This window comes from Saccopteryx bilineata, chromosome 1 (genome assembly GCF_036850765.1).
Source record: "Saccopteryx bilineata isolate mSacBil1 chromosome 1, mSacBil1_pri_phased_curated, whole genome shotgun sequence".
Taxonomy (NCBI): domain Eukaryota; kingdom Metazoa; phylum Chordata; class Mammalia; order Chiroptera; family Emballonuridae; genus Saccopteryx; species Saccopteryx bilineata.
Window position 1 is genome coordinate 16,689,925 of NC_089490.1, and position 15,430 is coordinate 16,705,354.

The window sequence follows — 15,430 nt, forward strand, 5'->3', positions numbered from 1 at the left end:
CAAATCTCAGATTAGTTTTTGATGTTATACAGGTTTATACCCTGGGGCAAAATCTGTTGCTGAGGACTGTCAGATTGCTGGGCATAAAAGTTATTTCCCTGTTCCCAGTCATTCTTCCTGAGTCACTTCTGGTAAACCGAGTCCTCATTTCTCAAGTTAAACAAAATGCGTGTTTCAGACAGTAGCAGACAGCTGTTCCACTCTGGCCTCTGTGTTTCCAGCAGGCTTTATTATCTAGTATGTGTCAGAGCGGTTGTGGACTGTGCTCTCATCGTCATGGATTTTATTGTATGTTGAGATAAATTATGACTATATAAATATTAATTAAAAAAAATTTTTTTTTACCATTTCTATTTTTAGGTCTTATAATGTGAGTAATCTAATAGACGACTTAAAGTTTCTGTACAAAGTTGCCGGGGCTGAAGGGAAGGGAATCACCTTTATCTTTACCGACAATGAAATAAAAGATGAGGCGTTCCTAGAATATCTTAACAACCTGCTGTCTTCAGGGGAGGTAGGTCTCAGAAATAAAGCCAGGGAAAAGCACCTAGTTTTAAAATGTAAATTATATTTGAATGGAAAAAGCAGCAACCTTTTTTTAAAAATTTAATTTAATTTAATTTTATTATTATTATTATTTTTAAAGCAGCAACCTTTTAGCAAGTGAGGCCATTCATCGCATATGTTCTAGTTTAGAAATTATCAACATAACAAGGTTTGGTTAAGTTTTTGAAGTTCCTGAGAAATGAAGGCTGCCTTCCTCTAGGTTATTTGTCCACTCTGTTCCACTTTAAATACGATTGCTTATTTGTCTCTTCATTCTTCAGTTTGACCCTAAAATTTATTTTAGGAGGAGCAAAGTACCCTTTTATCTCTCTCTCTTTCTTTCTCTCTCTCTCTCTCCACCTCCCTGACAGATAGAAATATAGAAGGGTTGACAGAGCTCCGTTGGCTGTAAGTAGATGTCAGTGTCACCAGTAGACGTCACTTCTGACACCGCTTGTATCAGCACTGCCATGAGCACTGACACACATGGCACTACGTTAGAAAGACTCAGGGGCCCTGGCCAGATAGCTCGGGGGGTTAGAGCATCGTCCCGAAGCACAGAGGTTGCCGGTTCCATCACCAGTCAGGGCGCACACAGGAACACGTGCTCCTGTCTCTCTCCTGCTCTCTCCCTTCCTCTCTCTAAAATCAATAAAATAAACATGAAAAGAAAAGGATTTAGGGGACTCGGCATATACTTGTACTCACAGCTAACATTTATTAAAGCAACACAATAAAGAGTCACAGCCAGGTCGGCAAAGGAAAGGAGACATGTGGAGGAGTATTGAAGAACCCGTGTGCAGGCTTTCTGCATTCTCACCCGGGGACTGTCAGAGCGTGCCCCCTCCAGCAGTGAAGCATGGGACACACGCTCTGTGTTTCTGTTTGGGGTGGCAAGCTGTCTGAGGCTCAGAATCCAGCGTTTTAACTGGCCCTGGCCATGTGGTCACTCCCTTCCTCGCTACAACTGCCCAAATTCCAGACTCCCAAAACGAATGTGGATGTTCACCATCTACCCCGGGTTTGTATAACTAGTCTGGGCACGGCGACACAACTTTATCAATTAGCAATGGAGGAAACCTCCCGAAAGCCGCGTTCCCAGATGCCCGCCTGGCAGGCACACCTGCTTAGAATCGGCTGCTGGCTTAGCTCTGCCCTGCACCCTGGTCAGGGTGCTCAGCGGTGTATGCGCTGGTCAGCTGCCCGGGAGTCAGAATTGAGACTGACTCAGAGAGCGGAGGGCATGACTGGACATTTGAAAGAAATGACTGCAGTGGTGGAGAGAGTGCATCTCAGTGACAGCTCTGAGGGCCAAGGGGAACAACACAGTGTGCTCCTGCCTACACGGCTCCATCTGCTCCATAAATAGTTGCCCTCTTGGTCACCTGTGGCACACCTGCAGTTTATCTGTGCGGGTGCAGAAAGAAAACACGGACAGAGAGGACACGTAGTGGGGGAGAGAGGGCCGGACCCTGGCAGGGAACTGGCTGTGGGTGGGGACCCCATTAAAATACAGACCGGCGACTGTCCTGTCTGTTCCGCAAAGATCTCCAACCTGTTCGCGCGGGATGAGATCGACGAGATCACCCAGGGCCTGATCGCGGCGATGAAGAAGGAGCTGCCTCGCCACCCGCCCACCTTTGACAACCTGTACGAGTACTTCATCTCCCGGGCCCGGAGGAACCTGCACGTCGTCCTCTGCTTCTCCCCGGTGAGCTCGGCGCCCGCTGTCTCTGTCTGGGCGGCGTGACTTATTTTGATGTAGTCGGGTAGTTTGTTTACCTTCTCTGATGAGACGTCCGGCTCAGAAGGTAATAGTTGTTCCCATTGGAACGAAGTGAACACTTGCCCATCACCAGTCTCCCCGGTCCAAACTCACATATCAAAGTGTAATCATTGAGAATATAAATATATATATATATATTTTTTGTATTTTTCTGAAGCTGGAAACGGGGAGAGACAGTCAGACAGACTCCCGCATGCGCCTGACCGGGATCCACCCGGCACGCCCACCAGCGGGCGACGCTCTGCCCACCAGGGGGCGATGCTCTGCCCCTCCCGGGCATCGCTCTGTTGCGACCAGAGCCACTCTAGCGCCTGGGGCAGAGGCCAAGGAGCCATCCCCAGCGCCCGGGCCATCTTTGCTCCAATGGAGCCTCGGCTGCGGGAGGGGAAGAGAGAGACAGAGAGGAAGGAGAGGGGGAGGGGTGGAGAAGCAGATGGGCGCTTCTCCTGTGTGCCCTGGCTGGGAATCGAACCCGGGACTTCTGCACGCCAGGCCGACGCTCTACCACTGAGCTAACTGGCCAGGGCAGAGAATATAAATCTAGTTAGAAGTTATTGCATGGACTACAGCTTTCATCACCTGAAGACACAGATTATTGGAATTCTAAGGGATTTGGTGGGAATCGTGTCCAGCCCCACCTCTGATGTAGACCTGCCATCTGCAATGTCCCGGACGTAGGTCTGAGTATCTGTAGCTCACTGTACCGTTCATTCAGTAGCCAGTTGACATGTATGGCTACTTAAATTTTTATTAATTTAAGTAAAAATAAAAATCCAGCTTTTCATCCCACTGGCCCTGATTCAAGTGCCCAATAGCCGCATGTGTGGTGGCCACCACGCTGAAAAGCACATACAGAAAGTTCTGTTGGCCGGCGCTGCTCTGGGGGAGGGGGTCTCACTCACTCACAAGGCACCTGCCTAATGGGTAGATGATCTAGCAGCCAGATCGGTGGAATTCTGTCTCTGTCTTCTCCCCTGGGGCCCTGTGTCTGTCCTGTGGGATGAACCGGCCCCTCGCCCACACACAGCACATCATATGTGCCGAAGGTTTGTACAGATCCCCGAACTGGTCCCTTTTTATTTTTATTTTTTATTTATTTATTTATTTTTTTCATTTTTCTGAAGCTGGAAACAGGGAGAGACAGTCAGACAGACTCCCGCATGCGCCCGACCGGGATCCACCCAGCACGCCCACCAGGGGCGAAGCTCTGCCCACCAGGGGGCGATGCTCTGCCCATCCTGGGCGTCGCCATGTTGCGACCAGAGCTACTCTAGCGCCTGGGGCAGAGGCCACAGAGCCATCCCCAGCGCCCGGGCCATCTTTGCTCCAATGGAGCCTTGGCTGCGGGAGGGGAAGAGAGAGACAGAGAGGGAAAGCTCGGCGGAGGGGTGGAGAAGCAAATGGGCGCCCCTCCTGTGTGCCCTAGCCGGGAATTGAACCCGGGTCCTCCGCACGCCAGGCCGACGCTCTACCGCTGAGCCAACCGGCCAGGGCCACTGGTCCCTTTTTAGATCAGACACCTCCTGCTAGTCACACCTGTTCTAGTGTCCAGGTCTAGAAGAGTTCTAGTTCATCAGTTTCCTCTGAAGAGGTAGCTCCTAGAATGGACTCCAAGAATGCAGGTGTCCCTGTGGAGCAGAGAAGAATGTGGAAATGTTACCATGCTGTCAGCTGGACATTTTATTTATCAGCGCAGCCCCAAGATTTGTTTAAAAAATTGTGACGTCACACACTATATGGCTCAGCGTGCATAAGCCTCTCTCTAGCCGGTTTTTTATCATGTTTGTCTTTCGAATGCTTTCTGACTTTTCTGTCAACAGGTTGGTGAGAAGTTCCGTGCCCGGTCTTTGAAATTTCCCGGCTTGATATCAGGTTGCACCATGGACTGGTTCAGTCGCTGGCCCAGGGAGGCGCTGGTCGCGGTGGCCTCCTACTTCCTGTCCGGCTATAACATCGTCTGCTCGAGTGACACCAAAAGACAGGTTGTGGAGACCATGGGCCTCTTCCATGACATGGTCTCGGAGAGCTGTGAGAACTATTTCCAAAGGTAGGTGATGTTGCAGAAGCGCGAAGGCTACGGAACCACCAAGTTCGCTTCGAAGGGGGAGCGAGCGGGACGTGGGTGAAGGACGCGTCACACTGAGCACCGGGGCCCCACGGCACTTACACGTATTCTGGCTTTGATTTTCTAGTGGTCATGGCTTGAAAAGGTGGCAAAGAACGAAATTCAGAAACGAGCGCGCGTCCACGTTCACGCTCCTCTCTCCCTCCGGGCCTCAAAGTAACACACGCCTAACGGATCACGTTATTTTGTTTACTTAATTATTTTCCCTGAAAAATGACTTAACTCTTCGTTATAAACCATTTAAAATTAGTTTCTTATTCCAGTGCATCATTTAGTGTGATTAAAGCAGCACCCTGTTTTAAAGCTTCATTGCTGCCTTCTGTTAAGGGAACATTTGGGTTTTGTATCTGCATCACTTGATCTGATCAAATGAAAACAGGTTTCATCCTGTTTTACACCAAACAATTAAAAAACAAAATTTTAATTGGATCGTGGGAGAGTCTACTCACTAAAAGCAGCAATGATGTGTGTACAGGGACGCTGGTGTGAACAGTTTAAAAAATACACACTCGCCACCCAGACGTGATGGTCACTGTGTACGACTGACAGATGTGAGCGCAGTCGGGCCAGTGTGGGTTCCGGAACCGTGGGCTTCTCCCTGCGGGCTCATGGGCGGGCTGCAGGTGCTCACTGCACCTCCCCGAGGGACCGTGCCTCCGTCTCTGCACAGAGAAGCCGGGTGACGCTCTCACTGATCTGCCGGGGTCCCTGTCTCACAGAAGCTGGTGAAGGACCTCTGCCGACACCACCCCCCTTGAGTAGTTCGAGATGCTCTCCCGGATTCTGTCACTGAATGCGTGTGTATTAAGTTTTACCACTAGGAAGATTTTCTTCCTACCCTTTTTGAACTCTTCTTCCTGCCACCACTATTGGTAGAGGGAAATTCTTATCTTCATACAGCTACAAAAACCCGTGTCTATTTTGGAAAATTTGATATATTTTTTGAATTTTTCATATCCTCTCAGGTTGTATATAAGCCGCCAAATCCTTACAGTACTTTTAATGTTAAAATCTTCTGAATTCCAAAGATGCAAAATGAATATAAAAGGTAGAATGATTTTCTGGTATGTGTGGGACTCTTCTTTGACTTGAATTCCTCCCGTATAAAGTTATTTTTAAAAACTTATTTCTATTGTTATATACGATATGAAAGCCCACGGTGGGTTGGCAGTCGGATCCGGTGTGGCTGCTGTGGTTGCCAGGACTGCAGGAGTCGGGAGCGGCCCCACCGGCCGGTCCCTCGCGGTGGGGAGCCGTGCACGGTGGGTTGGCAGTCGGATCCGGTGTGGCTGCTGTGGTTGCCAGGACTGCAGGAGTCGGGAGCGGCCCCAGCGGCTGGTCCCTCGCGGTGGGGAGCCGTGCACGGTGGGTTGGCAGTCGGATCCGGTATGGCTGCTCTGGTTGCCAGGACTGCAGGAGTCGGGAGCGGCCCCACCGGCCGGTCCCTCGCGGTGGGGAGCCGTGCACGGTGGGTTGGAAGTTAGATCCGGTGTGGCTGCTGTGGTTGCCAGGACCCCAGGAGTCGGGAGCGGCCCCAGCGGCTGGTCCCTCGCGGTGGGGAGCCGTGCACGGTGGGTTGGCAGTTGGATCCGGTATGGCTGCTTTGGTTGCCAGGACCCCAGGAGTTGGGAGCTGCCCCACCGGCCGGTCCCTCGCGGTGGGGAGCCAGGCGGCAAGTGTCAGTGGAATGAAAGCCGGCGGCGGCACAAGCTCACTTCAACCAGTTATCCCTATTATTTGTGCAGAACTTTAAGTTTATAAAGTATATTTACATATGCTATTTATATATTTTTTATTTTTACAAAATTCTGGCAGGTTTAGAGCAGTGACTTTTTTTTTAAAATTCAGTGAGAGGAGGGAGGCAGAGAGTCAGACTCTCCCATGTGTCCGACCGGGATCCACCCAGCAAGCCCACCAGGGGGGCAGTGCTCTGCCCATTTGGGGCGTTGCTCTGTTGCTTAGCAACTGAGCTCTTCTTAGCACTTGAGACGGAGGCCATGGACCCATCCTCAGCACCTGGGGCCAACTCGCTCCAATCAAGCCATGGCTGCAGGAGGGGAAGAGAGAGAGTAGTGAGACGGGGAGGGGTGGAAAAGCAGATGGGCACTTCTCCTGTGTGCCCTGACCGGGATTAGAACCTAGGACATCCATGCGCCGGGCTGATGCTTCACCACTGAGCCAACCAGCCAGGGCTTCAGCAGTGATTCTTTTCTCAGTTTTTTAAACAAGGAAACAGAAGCCCAGAGTGGGGTAAGAGTGGAGTCAGGGACCAGAAAAAGGTCGAGATACCAGTTTAGTGTTCTCACTGCTTTACCTCAGAGTGCCTGCCCTCCTGCTAGAGACTCACTCTCGGGAACCCCAAGTGCACAGCAGGGACAGCGTCTGTTCTGACGTGTTATGGAGATATACCAGGACCGCGGACGTGAAGCTTGCTTTTGTGTTCCCCTTTCAGGTACCGCCGAAGAGCACACGTGACTCCCAAATCATATCTCTCCTTTATAAATGGTTATAAAAACATTTATACCGAAAAGCTGAAATATATTCATGAACAAGCAGAACGCATGAATATTGGTAAGCAGAATGGAATTTTTAAGAGCTTCTTTGACAGGGATCCCAATAGTTTGTTTGATGGGTATTGTTGTGTTTAAAAAATGAAGTACTGACTTTGTTGTTAGTAATGGATTATTTTGAGGGAATGTTCTTACGGGTCTTTTGACCTGTCAGGAAACTCTGGCCAGAAGAAAACTAATCAGAGGTGGCCTGTGTTCTTTCTAGAACCATTTCTTTCAGCTGTTCCAACTCAGGTCCCCTGGGCTGGGTAGCAAGTCACCAAAATCACTTATAGACAGGAAACAGCAGCTCTTGGGAACCGACCACAATTTCAATTATTGGTCTCATTACAATTTCCCTCAATTTGTATAAACTTGGTGGCATTCATGCTTCTCAAATTTCTAACAAAGGAAAAGGCAAATCAGAAACGAAAATAAAGAGAGGTTGCCTGAGTGATGGTTTTCTGAGTGTCCAGTATATACAAGTAGAAATTGGAAGAGATTATATATTCAGAAAGGGCTTGGCCCAAACATTCCAAAGTACCTTAGTGTTGCTATCTTTTCCCTTCTCCTGCACAACACTCGGTCCCAGCGCACAATCGAGCTCCAGGGCCAGTGAAGAGATCGTGACATTGGAAATGGGGACAGGAATGCCCCTGGTTCTCGGGCTCACTTCCTGCAGCCCAGGGTCAGCGGTGTGCTGGGGTCACTTGTACTGGCTCATGGCAGCTGGCTGTTAAGTTCAGGAATTTTATGAGCTGGTTGCTAAACACAGCCTTTATTTAAAAATTAAATTACATAAACTTACAGTTAAATAAATTATATTAAAAAATAAAGGCAATACTTATCCAAAACTTACCATTTCTTAATTATTTTTGCACTATTTTGCTACTATTAATGTTCTTGAGGTTATTTCCGCTCGACCTGTTCGGTAGAAATATTATATAACAGTGTGCTGCTGAGAATCTCTTGGTAGCTTGAAATCAGCCGCGGTGGGCGTATTTACACCATGGAAAGTGCAAACACAGACACGAGTGCCGCCTTCCCCTTCCCCCTCGAGAGCCGGGAGGCTAAGCATTCAGTTGGAGCGTGAGCAAGTCAGGAAGTTATTTTGCTCTCCGGTATTGGAAACCACCGAGCTGGTCGCACAGGTTTGAGCAGTTACTTTTGTTTTTATAGCGAAGAGACCAACACAAATGTTAATAAACTATCACATTTGCCATCTTAGCCGCAATATGATTGATTCAAAGGCCAAAAAATGACAGTTACAAAGTGTCTGCAAAGCTGAGGGGAACATATATTTTGTTAAGTTTCTTGACTGCTGTTTGTTGAGAAAGTTTGAAGGTTAATGTTACCGGGTGTGGCACCGGCCCTTTCCTCTAAATGTAGTAGCCAGATGATATGCCTCAGTGGAGCCGTTTTCTCTCCCATCCCTGCCAAAACTCAGAAATATAGTTAGTGTTTGTAAAGCTTGTGTCCACGATCAGTTGCCTTGTGCTTGCTGGAGTACATATATGGTGCCTGGTAAGGAGTAAATGGTAAATGTTGGGTAAAGGTCTGGTGAAGGGAGGCGCATAAGCTCAGCGAGAGTGTGTGCGCATGCGCTTGTCCAGGTCTCGATAAGCTCATGGAGGCGAGCGAGTCCGTCGCGAAGCTCTCCCAGGACCTCGCGGTGAAGGAGAAGGAGCTGGCGGTGGCTTCCGTAAAAGCGGACGAGGTGAGTTTGCATTTATTCTCTCTCGACTGGTGAGGAGCATTTCTCCGTATTAAAAAAAGAAAAATCATTTAGAAACGTACAGGGTATATAAACTTAGGAGTTTATTTCTGGTAAGATGATGTTCCCAAAGACCATTAGATATTTTTGTTTAGGTGATAGCAAGACATAACTAAACTATTATACCCTCTGTCGGACCCGAGCCTATGCTTTCTTCTCTGGCTCTGTCTCTCTTGTCCTCTCTCGTCTGTTTATGACATTTCTGCTTGTCTGTAAGTTTTCTTCACTAAGCTCCCCGCATGCTCTAGGTTTCTGGACGACCCATGTCTCATCTGAGGCTTGTGTCGGGCAGGGAATGATTTGGTGGAGTGACAACCACAAAACAAAGATACTCCTCCCGAGATGGTGGTGTATGTATGTGTGCTCTCCCTTGAGCCACGGCCCCACCAGACTCACGCTGCTTTTGGCTCCTGCTCCCTGAGGGTCAGTTAGAAATAAATATGTAAGTCTTGACCCTTAGCCAGTTGCTGAAACGAGAGTTAGGAGAGGCACTTTGCAAAGTTCGGGCATGGGGGAGGCACTTAACAAAATAGGAGCTATTTTTATTGCTATTTACGTGAGGCTTAATGCAGTTTCTGACCTTATTCCATTACACTTACTTGAATTGTTTTAATATTCTAGAAATTACATAGAGTAGAAATACCATGTTCTTGAAAGCTTAAAAATATTTCTTTGTGTATTCTAAGCCTGAGAAAAGCTTAGGAAATACCAGACTGCAAGGAACTGCACAAAGGAGTTAATCTAATGCTCCTTAAAATACAGATGACTTAGATGGGGAATATATAATATATAACTAGTATTATATAATAGATCATTACTGTATAATACATAATTGCTATATATCATTATGTAATATATACAATAACATAGAGATGACTTGGATGGGGAATAGATACATTATGTAATTATATACTACATATGTAATGTATACTATACATGTAATTATATACTATATATAATGTAATATAATATTACATAATATAGCATATTATTATGTTGAATGAATATACTCTCACTACTCAAATCTGTAAATTGTGCTCCAGGGTTTCTATTTGCTCTCATTAACCAGGTACTAGCAGAAGTCACAGTAAGTGCTCAGGCTTCGGCCAAAGTGAAAAATGAAGTGCAGGAGGTAAAAGACAAAGCCCAAAAAATTGTGGATGAAATTGATAGTGAGAAAGTGAAGGCCGAGTCCAAACTGGAGGCAGCCAGGCCCGCCCTGGAAGAGGCGGAAGCGGCCCTGAACGTGAGTGGCGCACCTGCCCCTCCCGACCCTGGTCCCGCGGGCGCCACGGTTCAGTACAGCTGAACAGCTGTGGGGGGTTTTGTGATCACAGAACTGAGCTGAATTCTTAATGTGACTTATAATCTTTTGATCTGGGAACAAATCATTTCATTGATTAAGCTTTCAAAGTTCTAATTTTTTTTAAGGCTTCACTTCCCAGAACTTGCTCTTTCCATTCTATCCGTCAGCTTGCCACAAGAACTGAGAGGAATACCAGTGCTTTATGGTGTGACCCGTAGCACAGAGGTCCAGATGACACAGAAAGCCTTCTCGGGGCCTCCAGCATCCTGTTAGGATGATGCCATGAGCCCTCGTGAGATCCCCACGCGGTTCCGGTTGCCCTTAGGATAAGTCCGGAGCTGGGCGTCCACAGCTCTGAGGGCACGGGTCTGGAGGCAGGGTCACTCTGCACCTGCCTCTCACGACCACCACTTCTTAAGTAAATTGACTTCACTTCCGAGGGTCTCCATGGAGACTGTAGTTCCCCATTGATGTCTGAAGGACCGATGGAAACTGGAAAAGTAACGAGTACAGTTTGCTGGGCCCGTGGAAAGTACTCAGTGGGTAGGAGTGCCGCTGCTGTGGCCACGGTGGCTTCCCCCACTCCCTCAGCTCCTGGCATTCTGTCCCCGCACACCGCGGATCCAGCCACACAGAAAACCCTCTAGGCTTCTGGAAGAACCGCATCTGTTTAAGGAGCCTCTCCCCTGTCAGGAAAGTTTTTCCTAGCCCTGACTGCCTGATCAGTCATTCTTGAAGACCAGGCTCAGGCCTCACACCTCCACAGAGTCTCTGCCTCTCCTTTCTTTTCCTGTCACCCGATGCCCCTCTCATGACAGATAACCCTAGTTTAGCGTGATTGTGCTTTCTCTCTCTTCCTTGGACATTACGAGGACAGGGCTGTTTTTGGTTTATATGCGAGAATGCCTGTAGTCATTATATGAATGAGTAGAATGATGATAATCATTTAATAAAATTGTGACAATGACCAGGACACACACATTCTTCATCCTCACTCCCTTAATGAGCCCATGATAACAAAGAAGAGAGAAGAGAGGTTACTGAATCAGACACGTTTTAGAAGATTGTTGCAACTTATGGGATGTCCCCGTCCTTCTTGGCTTGAATGTCTAGTAACGGCCCATTCCAAACCCAGCTCCCATATAGAAACTTCCAAAAGATATTCTTACAAGTCCCATGTGGTGATAACTTCTCTGGTCTCTTTGCATTCCTCCCCTTCCGTAGATAGGACAGCCCTCCAAATGAAGGCGGGGGAGGGGGGCTTCTGCTGCGCAGGGCCTGGCTCCTCTTGTATTACCGATGCACAATAGAGACTGTGCTTTGAAGACGCTGGTTAGCTACTGTTCCTCACCAATGAGGCTGCTGCTAACACAGGTCTGGGGTGGTGGGCAATGTATGGTGCTGATATTCTAAAGAATTAGTTGAGGGCAAGAGAGGGAAAAAAAAAGAATGAAAACAAACAAAAATCCTTGAATCACAATGAGCTATGAAGGAAAAATCTCGGAATGCAAACCTTTGAGGCGATAATGTCGGGGTTTGGGGGAGAAAACACATTTTAAAGTTTTCTACTTTAGTTATTTTCAAGTATTAGATTTCTGTAGGACTCTGAATGCTACTCAACAACAACAAAAATACTGATTCCTAACCCCCAATACAGACTATCAAACCGAATGATATCGCCACCGTCAGGAAACTTGCCAAGCCCCCGCATCTCATTATGAGAATCATGGACTGCGTTCTGCTGCTATTTCAGAAGAAAATCGACCCTGTTACGATGGATCCAGAAAAACCTTGCTGCAAGCCGTCCTGGGCAGAGTCATTAAAAGTAAGTAAACTCTCTTTTGCCGGCCCTGGGAAGTGTGTCAGCTGCCCTCAGCCTGGGACACTCAGTATAGACCGCACAAGCCGGTAGATAACCACGGACCGTTGTGTATTGCATAGTTTATCTTCATCTGCATCTCCCAAAATGTAAGCAGGGAAAAGATTCTTAGGCGGAATGCTTGCTTTTTATGAAATCCTTTAGAACCAGCGGCCAGTGTTGGCACAGTCCTGGTGTCCACCCAACCCAGTCTCCAAAATGGGGCCTGTGTGGCTGGTGGCCTGGAGCTGCACTCGGTTGACAGTGCTTGGTAGCTTTTATTTCTGCTCTCTCACCGTGGAGAGGAGAAGACAGCTTGCAGTTTAGAGGTTTACGCTGACTCCTGCCATCGCCTCGATTTGTCCGGTTAGAGCAAATCAACAGCTCCTCCTTCAAGGAGACTCCGTTGAGAAGCCCACGCGAACCCAGACAGGAGGTGTGCCTCCTCCGCGGCACTGACGGGCTGTGGGACTGTTTTGCAGCTGATGAGCGCGACGGGGTTCCTGTGGAGCCTTCAGCAGTTCCCCAAGGACACGATCAACGAGGAGACCATCGAGCTGCTGCAGCCCTACTTCAACATGGACGATTACACGTTTGAGAGTGCCAGGAAAGTCTGTGGGAACGTGGCTGGCCTGCTGTCCTGGACGCTGGCTATGGCCACATTTTATGGCGTCAACAAAGAAGTGCTGCCCCTGAAGGTAAAGCTGCCCCCTCCCCTCCGTGAGTCAGCGTTTGGTAAAATCAAACATTAGTGTCACTGCCTCCATGTCCCTGTTACCAAAATGTTTCTTTTTCTCTGTGCGCCCTCTCTCTCGGTTTCTAACTCTCTGTTCGTATCTGTCATGTGTTTTGGGCATCTCAGACAAGAATGACACCAGCTTGTTAACCTGACCAGGGAATGAATTTATTAGGAATAATCACCCGCGGTCATTAAAAAAGAAAAGAGAAGAAAAACAGCAAAACACTTGCCATTTCTTTCAAGTTTGGAGATGAGATTTGGAGACTGAACGTGGTGGTTATATTCCAAACAAAATTTATAGACGTCAGTCACCACACCTAGAACTGTTTCAAATTGCAAGTGCAGAAAAAGAAACTACGCATCTAAGAAACAATAACACAAAATTGGAAAGGCTGATTAAAAAAAGAGAATTCAGGATGTCACAGACTTCCCGCCATCCTAAATACTAGAAAACAGTGAAGAAACAGCTGCAGAGTATTGAGAGGGACGTCCCGGTGGTCCAAGAAGTCAGTATGTGGCCAGCCTGACCCTGGTGAATGAGGGAACAAAGAGACATTCTCAAGGATGCAAGCTAGGTATTGAGGAGTAAACACAACACAATACACACACACACACACACACACACACACACACCTGACCCTGGTGAATGAGGGAACAAAGAGACATTCTCAAGGATGTAAGCTAGGTATTGATGGGTAAACACAACACACACACACACACACACACACACACACACACACACCTGACCCTGGTGAATGAGGGAACAAAGAGACATTCTCAAGGATGTAAGCTAGGTATTGATGGGTAAACACAACACACACACACACACACACACACACACACACACACCTGACCCTGGTGAATGAGGGAACAAAGAGACATTCTCAAGGATGCAAGCTAGGTATTGAGGAGTAAACACAACACAACACATACACACACACACACACACACACACACACACACCTGACCCTGGTGAATGAGGGAACAAAGAGACATTCTCAAGGATGCAAGCTAGGTATTGAGGAGTAAACACAACACAACACATACACACACACACACACACACACACACACACACACCCCTGTACTGGGCCAGACTCTCCTCCCTGTCTGCTAGAACAGAGGGGCGTCCTCAGGAGTGCATAGGAGTCATAAAGTATACACCCAGGCAAACTCAAACCCCGCTGCCCACACCCAGCTCCATAAAAACTAAAAGGCAGGGCTTACTGGTTTTCATTATAAGCTTTAACATGATTGCCTCTTTCAGCTCTGTGCTTCGAGACAAACAGAAAATAAAAATACCTGATCTGTGGTGGCTGAGTGGATTAGGTGTTGGCCTGGAACACTGAGGTCACCGGTTCGAGGCCCCAGGCTTGCCTGGTCAAGGCACATATGAGAAGCAACTATGAGTTGATGCTTCTTGCTCCTCCCTTCTCTCTCTCTCTCAAATCAATAAATAAAATCTTAAGAAAGAAAAAAAGAAATAAAAGTTTTCTCAAAGAGAAATGGTGAGAATATATAGCAGATACACCCAAACAAAAAATACCAAGAGAGAAGCGTTACTATAAGTTCTACCGGAAAGTTCTGTCCGTTTCTATCACAACAAGTTTCGACACATAAGCACGTTTATTTGGCGCATATGTGCCTCTCTATTTTTATCACTTAATGTATACATACTGACGTAGCAAATTAACTAAAACAAAGTTGATTCACATTAGTCTTATGTGTGAAGCCATAGTGTACCCATGGCTACTGATAAAGTTCATTTACACCACTGTATTTTTACGAATTTCAACAAGGAGGAAATGCTACAGAAGCATGTAGAAATTTATTGAAAGTGTTTGGTGAAGGTACAGTTTCTGATAGGACATGCAGAAGATGGTTCAAAAAATTCAAAACAGGTGATTTTGACCTTTCTGATAAGCCACATTCTGGGTGACCATCTTTGATTGATGACGATGTTGTTAAGACCATGTTGGAGCAAGATCCTTTTCTGACAACATCGGAGATCGCAGAAAGGCTTAATTCGGCTCAGCAAACCATTTTGGACCATATTCAGAAGATAGGATTGGTGTGGAAACATATTATTTAATAAAGTTTATTGACGGTAAGAAAAATTTGTATTTTGTTTTATTCCAAAAACGGACAGAACTTTCCGGTAGGCCTTATTTAATGTTAGAATTCAAGAAAAAACAAAGGCCTTACTAAAAGAGCTGTTACTTTTTATTGATAAAAATTTTGATTACTCACAATGAAGCCTATGATGAGAATTAATTGTAATAATGTCTTACACAATAAATAAAATAGATTTAAGTTACATAAAGCAAACTGTATTAATAGTTTAAGTGGAGTTAATAAAAATGGTACTATAATGTGAGATTGTTGCAGACAGTATCAGTCTACCACAGATCTGGTGGGCATGGGCCTGGCTCTATGGGTGTGTGACCCGTGTACACAGGGTCCTGTGCTAAGGACCTTAATGCTCTACTCTCACCCTCGTAAGGTTCTTAATACTATTTGAGCAAGGGACCCGCATTTCCATTTTGCACTGGGTCCTGCAAATTACGTAGCCAGTCCTGAGTAGGCATAAATTAAAAAATCTATAGAGATTTTACACTTTGTTATTCTTTTTTTTTTTTTTTTGTATTTTTCTGAAGTGAGAATTGGGGAGACAAAGAGATTCCTGCATGCGACCAACCGGGATATACCAGGCATGCCCACTAGGGGGCAATGCTCTGCCTGTCTGGG

The 15,430-nt window shown here is 46.9% G+C and overlaps 1 protein-coding gene across 1 annotated transcript in view; it reads left to right on the plus strand.

Moving 5' to 3' along the window:
* DNAH8 (dynein axonemal heavy chain 8) overlaps positions 1-15,430 on the plus strand; it is a 297,942-nt gene that overhangs the window by 162,844 nt on the left and 119,668 nt on the right. Inside the window, exons 59-66 of the mRNA XM_066252925.1 lie at positions 361-514; positions 2,093-2,257; positions 4,153-4,379; positions 6,910-7,028; positions 8,620-8,723; positions 9,850-10,026; positions 11,744-11,911; positions 12,427-12,642. Of these exons, the coding sequence (XP_066109022.1) occupies positions 361-514; positions 2,093-2,257; positions 4,153-4,379; positions 6,910-7,028; positions 8,620-8,723; positions 9,850-10,026; positions 11,744-11,911; positions 12,427-12,642 (1,330 nt within the window). The remainder of the gene's footprint in view (positions 1-360; positions 515-2,092; positions 2,258-4,152; positions 4,380-6,909; positions 7,029-8,619; positions 8,724-9,849; positions 10,027-11,743; positions 11,912-12,426; positions 12,643-15,430) is intronic.